The sequence below is a fragment of the Monopterus albus genome, unplaced genomic scaffold, assembly GCF_001952655.1.
Source record: "Monopterus albus unplaced genomic scaffold, M_albus_1.0 scaffold253.1, whole genome shotgun sequence".
Classification (NCBI taxonomy): Eukaryota; Metazoa; Chordata; class Actinopteri; order Synbranchiformes; family Synbranchidae; genus Monopterus; species Monopterus albus.
The window spans coordinates 810637-817491 of record NW_018128133.1 but is presented as its reverse complement, the minus strand read 5'-3'; the positions used below and the strand labels follow the sequence as shown (position 1 = coordinate 817491).

The 6855-nt window shown below is 40.0% G+C and overlaps 1 protein-coding gene across 1 annotated transcript in view; it reads right to left on the bottom strand.

The window, feature by feature from the left end:
• Positions 1 to 6855, bottom strand: part of pdcl (phosducin-like) — a 21109-nt gene that overhangs the window by 7760 nt on the left and 6494 nt on the right. Inside the window, exons 4-11 of the mRNA XM_020621075.1 lie at positions 6016 to 6156; positions 5786 to 5929; positions 5162 to 5343; positions 4441 to 4524; positions 3882 to 4128; positions 3320 to 3606; positions 2597 to 2744; positions 1746 to 2105 (exon numbers count right to left, since the gene is read on the bottom strand). Coding sequence (XP_020476731.1) covers positions 1746 to 2105; positions 2597 to 2744; positions 3320 to 3606; positions 3882 to 4128; positions 4441 to 4524; positions 5162 to 5343; positions 5786 to 5929; positions 6016 to 6156 — 1593 coding nt within the window. The remainder of the gene's footprint in view (positions 1 to 1745; positions 2106 to 2596; positions 2745 to 3319; positions 3607 to 3881; positions 4129 to 4440; positions 4525 to 5161; positions 5344 to 5785; positions 5930 to 6015; positions 6157 to 6855) is intronic.

Below are 6855 nucleotides of genomic sequence, written 5' to 3'. Positions count from 1 at the left end.
ATAAACATTTTAACCTTACCTTAATTTTACGACCAGCTAATGTTGGTAAAATGTCACCAACTCCCACTGAGCACTCAAGCTAATCCGTTAGCTTTAGCTGCCGCAAGCCACTCCCACAGTGTACGCTGCCTTCAAAGAACCCAGAGATGTCGTAATTATGATATATCAGCGCAAAACAACAGACGTTTGGCTCAGAGTTGTGTTTTAAGATATATTTATGAGTGGACAAAATGGAGCCCACTTCAGTAATTATGTCGATTAATATAAAATGTTTGTTACAACTATGTAAATACAAATATTTTCCACTTAATTTTATATACCCACAACACAAGAGGGTGATTTATCCACGTGACACGTGAACTTGTTACATCATCAAATGGCACCATGTATGCGAACTTAAGTGATTTAGCGGACGCATCACTCAGGCAAAGACTATGCCGAAATCGCATACACATGTGTAAAATGGGGTGCAATTCTTCCGGCTGGCTTATATTTGGTATCGCACAATACCCAGTATTAAATATGATGAACCTCTTTGCAGGCTGGATCACCACAGTTTACTCCATATAATTTGGGTCTACATAATACAACGAATTGCAATTTGTTAGACATTTTTACCACTTGAAGACCATTTAATCCAGGTCCTCCATCTTGTAGTCTTGTCTTGCAGATAAAATTAAAATGTAAAGCCTTCATTGTAGTTTTTTTTTAGTTTGTATTGAGCTCCATTGTTACACAGTGTTTTATTAAATTGCTTCCATTTTTATGTGTTTCAAGTAGCCTAATTAACACAGAAAAATGAGGGGAAAGTATTCCATCATATTATTTTCATTATCAATGCATTTAATTTAAGGTTAGGTTTAAATGAGCTAACTTGGGATCTAACGCCAGTTTTATTCTAATACATTACAGATTTTGTTCAATCTTATTAAATTTTGATATGTTTTTAAAAGCGTACTATATAATCAGAAAATACTCATCAAAAAAGGATTTATATGATTTTGGAGATCTGCCACTCATTTGGAGCTGGTTGTGGTCTGCACAGATACAAATGGGAAGACATGCAGTTCCTACTTCTACAACTAGAGGGCAATATGATTATGAAATATGACACTACTTGTATTATTACTATTGCTTCTGCTGCTCCTACTAAAACCACACACATGTAAGGCAAAATAGGCTTTTCTGGAGGGTCTTTGACATAAATACTCCCCTATGTAATCATCTTTACTTTCCAACTTTGGTTTTATGTTTTATTGAAATAATAAAAATGTACACCCTGCTGCTGGGCCTCTTATCTTGCCATCAATATTCACAACTAATTTAAATGAATGGACAAGAATCCACTTTGTGTCTAGTTTTTTTTTAATGAATGATTATGTTTCACAATGTCTTTTAACATCGGTGGCACAGTGGTTAGTGCCGTTGCCTCACAGCAAGAAGGTTCTGGGTTCGGGCCCCACCTGGGACCCTTCTGTGTGGAGTTTGCATGTTCTCCCCATGCTTGCGTGGGTTCTTTCCGGGTACTCCGGCTTCCTCCCACAGTCCAAAGGTTGATTGGTGTCTAAACTGCCTATAGAAGTGAATGAATGGCTTTTAACATCTAGACATGACAATGTGAAAATGGAAAATAATTACCAGTGCTGTTCAAAAAAAAGTCTTCATCTTCAACACTTGTTAATTTTTAGTAGCAGCCTTTTACTTTCATATGTAGATATAAGACTATAACCCGTGTGAAAATGGTCATAGTTCATCAGTCTTTACTTTACTGTCATCTTTCCCTGTCTGTGATTGCGCCTCTGTGGGTACTCTGAATGCCACATAAGGACACGTTCTGGTGTTCAGGCAGACCAGCTTCTTCAGTGTGGCAGAGTTCACTAGGTCAAAGCCAACTTTGCCCCCAAAGGTGCTGGGCTTCCAGTAATCTGGAGAACATATAGGGTTTCCCAGAAGGCCTTTAAGAGAGAAGGGGGAGCCCATTTCCACCATGCTCTCTCCAAATATGGCTCCTGATCGTGTTTTCTCCAGCAACAAAGCAGGATAAAATTCAAGAGCATCAATGTCACCGTAGAACTCTTCAAGTGCACTGGCTATCTCCTTGTTGTCTGCAAAAGGAAATTAGTATTCCACTGTTAATAAAAATATCTACAATTAATTGCATAAAGGACTCATTTGTAGGGTTGTAGCCATGCCAGCGGTGTGAGCACATTAGCATTTAACATGTAAGTATTAGCGTAAAGTACTCACTAATGTAGCAATGTAGCAATGGAGTCTTATTCATGGTAATCATTTTCCTGAGCCAGAACCACAGGAGGTAAATAGATAACTGTCTAAACTGCACATTTATTGCAGTGAATGTCAAGCAATTCAGACTACATCATCAGCTAAAGAATGTGATATAAAATGTTTTCCATTGCTACCCTACCCTGTTGCTAAATGACCGTAATAGTGATGCACAAGTCTTTCAAAATGCCTATAAATGGAGCCACCTATTCCAAGAATGTGCATTCAGCTGCTCTCACAGACTTGTAAAAGTCATAAATCACACACTTTGAAGGTTGCACATCCTTGTGTGGTCTATACAAAGAACTCTTACCAGTAAATTGCTTGAATGATGTGTACGGCTTAAGATTAAAACGCTTCCTGTACTCGTTGAAGGGCTGCATGCGGAGTTCACGGGACTCTTGTATTGTGCGCACAGCTACGTTTGTAATCATAACATTGATGTTATGGCCCCCGCCAATCTGTTGGAGAACAGTTTGAGAATTATATATCTGATATGAAAAATAACATCTGTCAAAATACAATATGCATGATGTAAATCATATACTGTGGCCTTTGCAATCACAAAATGAGAAAATATCTGCTAGAAGAATGTTGTTCATCCCTCCAGTATGGTTCCAGAGACTTGCAGAATCAATGCCAAGGAACACAGAAGCTGTTCTGGTGCCACAAAGTGACTATGACACTTTAGACACTTTATGTTGTTTTTCCCTTTAATTTGCCACCCGTCTGTTTATACAGTCTCCATTCAACCTCCGTTATTATACAATAGTACAAAAACACTGTAATTATGCACAACAATTACAGGAAACAAATCTAGCAACACAGGAAGACTAAATGTGAACGTCAAAAAAAAAAAATTAACACAGCTATCTGAATCTCGCATTACTCCAGATTATGTGTCAATTATGGCTTAAAGAGTTAGTTATACCTGCAAGAAGGTCTAAATACCTGCACAATAAAAATATAATTATTTCTCTTTGCATATTTATTATGCTACATCACTACATTAGTTCTAACGTTTGCCGTTTGTTACCTGGCCAGCAGCTTGCCGAGAGAAGGCATCCACCAGCTTCTCAATGCCGTAGTTTGTGAGAACAGAAGTGTTGAACATGAACTGAGCGTAGGAGAGTTCATCTCCATCGATAAAGAAGCTGTCAGGCATCAAGGGGTGCCAGTGGTAGAGCTGGCTGAACTCCAGAGCAATGCGGTTCCCAAACTGGAAGTGAGTGTTAAACAGCAGGGTGGGATCAAACTTCAGCTGGAGCAGGTATCCACTGAGGTGCTGCACGTACTCCTCTATCACGATTTTTATTGTCTCACCTGAAAAAACAGTGAATTCAGTCACAGCTGAACACATTCAAACTCAAACTGACTCCACTAAAATGAGCTTATGTGGAGGTGTGCACCAGAGAGAGGCAGACATAGAGGAGAGGATTGATACCCCTGTTTTCAGTCTTTATGTTAAACCTAACCAGCAATAGCTTTATATTTAAACTACAGGCAAGAGTGGTATCAATCTTCTTATCTAATGCACTGGAAAAAATGGATAAGACTTTTTCCCAGAGTGTTAAACTGTTTGTTTGTGTCCAGCTCACCAATGATGATGAGGCGTGTGGTCTGGAAAAGCTGTTCATCATCCCAAGTGGGATGTTCTGCCTTCAGGATGTCACAGACTCGGTTATGCTCTCTCAACCACAGCGTGGCATACATTCCCAAACCAGGGAGGAGTCCAAACACCTCCTGACCAATCGCCATCTGAACCTCAGGTGGAACCCCAGGGGGGTAACTCATCCTAATGGGTACATCGGCCACAGAGGGAGGGTACATCTCTCCATCAATTAACTAATGAGAAAAACAATAATTATTGATAATACAGTCAAACTCATTGTAAAATCCCCTTCACAGCCTTCTCCACTTGCTCTGGCACTACAACAAAAAAGGTACATTCCACACATTTACTTCAGTGATGTTTGGCACAGAAAGATAGAAATTGCTTGATTAATAAGTGTTACACAATTCTGTTTTATTCTGCTCTCGAAAGAGAAATTATAGCAAATACTATTAAACTACAACAAGATTGCAGGTTTTATTTTTGCCTCCGTCATGTTGAGATATGTTTTTGTGGATTACTCTATTCAAAGTTTCAACTTTAACCTGATACTTGAGTTTTCCGTCTTTGTGAAGCCTGAGGTGGAGCTGACGTTCCAGGTTGTCTCCATAAATGTGGCCTGCATCCACCTGTAAGTGACACAAGATGAGCCAAAAAATCAAGTGAGAGAATGAAAACAAATACATTTACATAGTGCAGAGCCACCACACAATAATTTTCTTCCTACACCTTACTTTTTTCTACTTGGAATATTTTTGTATTTTTTATTATCTTGGTATAAAGTCACATTAAAAGCACCTATAAACACTGCAGCCAGATTCTGGGTATTTTTCTACTTTGTCAATATTTCACTTCAGCAAAGCGTTCACAAAATCTAAATGAACTATGAATGAATGCCTTTGTTCAATAGTCACCACCTCTCCTTCCTTGACTATAACACAAAACAGAAGCAACCATAGCCCTAAAGTCTCATTTATGGTCACTAAATCTCAAGCTGTAGTATAGACACTATCCCAGTTAAGACTCTATCGGAGGCTCTCCTGACTCTCAGACATTTTGTTTGATTTATTATTAACAGTGGACTGTTGTTGTGCACTTAAAAGAAATTAAAACTGTTTTAACTCTCCACTTTTGCTATTTTATATTTTAATCTACCTTTAACATTTTCTGATTCTCCTTGGAAACTACTAAATAAAGAAACCTGCTGTAAAAAATAAGGTTTATCATTGTTATTATTACATGGATAAATGCTCTAAATGGACTAACCCCATGTGATAGAGCCTTAGTGTAGCCCAGACCCATGCGATTATAGGTCTTAAAGAACTGGTGCGTGAAGTGCTGTGCAAAGAAAGCAAACATCAGGTTGCTGCCCTGCGGGTCAGGTCTGAATGTCCTTCTCTTCAGTAGCCTCTCAACCAGCAGCTCAGGGTCAGGCAGCCCAGCCTTGCCTGAAGGGAACATCACAGCGTCACACCCGGCACAGAGCAAAACACGCCTCTAGTCATAATACTGAAATAGTGCATCTGTAAAACAGTACAGATACGCTGAACACATCACTCTGTGTTTCTGCACTGCCCAAGGTCAACAATCTTTATGTGTGTCACTGTGGTGAAAGAGTTAGTTTTACTGGCAAAGCACCTGGCAAAAGATTTGACATTACTGATGCTGTCACCCACACAGTATCCATCCATTCATCCATTTTCTAACCCGCTTAGACCCAAACGGGGTCACGGGCCCACACAGTATGCACATTAAAATCATCTATTTGTGGAAAGTGCCGAGGGCAACTACAGAGTTCACCTTTGACTTTACATGCAGTCATTTGATCTATTAATGACACAAAACTATTGATTATTGCAGCTTTAAACTTAACACAAATGAAGGTCTAACCTTTGACCCCCAGAGGTGTAGGGCAGTCCTTTGGCACCGGAGGCAGAAGCCAAGTGTAGTAGCTCAGGTTATAGTAGGATTCCCAGCTGATGTAGCCATATTTCGAGTTGTAGGTCGGAGGACTGGGTATTAAGTTGGACCTAACTGTTCATACAAAAAAACAGTTACCAGATATATTGAATATGTGACACTGTAAATTCATTTCTTTGAGTGAACTGTTGAATCTAGACCTGTTAGAACCAGCTTCATGAGACCCTCCCGTAGGAAGGTGTGGTTGATGATGTCCCAGAGCCAGTGGAAATGAGTGAGGATGTAATGCATCGTATCTGGACTAGGCCTCAAGAACTGACGCACTCTGGTCAAAAGCTCAGCTGGAAGGTGATACAGTACGTGAAAAAACAATCTTATTACTGGAAATCAAGGCAGCTGGGAATTAAAAGTGGATACAATGTGCATAACAAAGTTGCATCACAGTCAAACAGGTCACTCTGCTAGCTTGGCTTTGGATTTCTAGCCTGGTTCCAGACCACTGAGTGACCATCCACATCTCAAATGTTTCCACATTTCACAGCAATTTAGTCTGTAACTATGACTGTCAGCTTTTCCCGGCTGCACCTACTTTCTCTCTCCCCTCACTCTGTTTTCTCTCCCTTACCCTGATTACGCTATCCTTTACACCTGCTTCATACCAGCTGCACCTGATTAGTTTCTCCCTATTTAGTCCCTGCTCTTCGTTCACTCCCCTGCCAGTTCTTTCTAGCTTTTCTCAGGCCTGTTTGTTCCCTGTCATTCTTTTGATTCTGTATTAGTGTTTTTGTCTCCTTCTCTCCAGCTGCTTAGATTTCATCCCCTCCTTACCTCAGTCGCTCCTTTGGAGCACGGACCTGACTGACACAGCCCTTGCGTGCATGGGAATTGCTATTGATGTGTGCGAGTTCTGCATTTTACTCAGTGCGTACAAGCACAACGAGAACCTGGGAAGAGGTGCCATATCTTTGCCACATGCAATATTCTAATGACAGTTCTCAATAAAAGTTGACAAAAGAAAAGTTGATTCTGTACATTTAGTC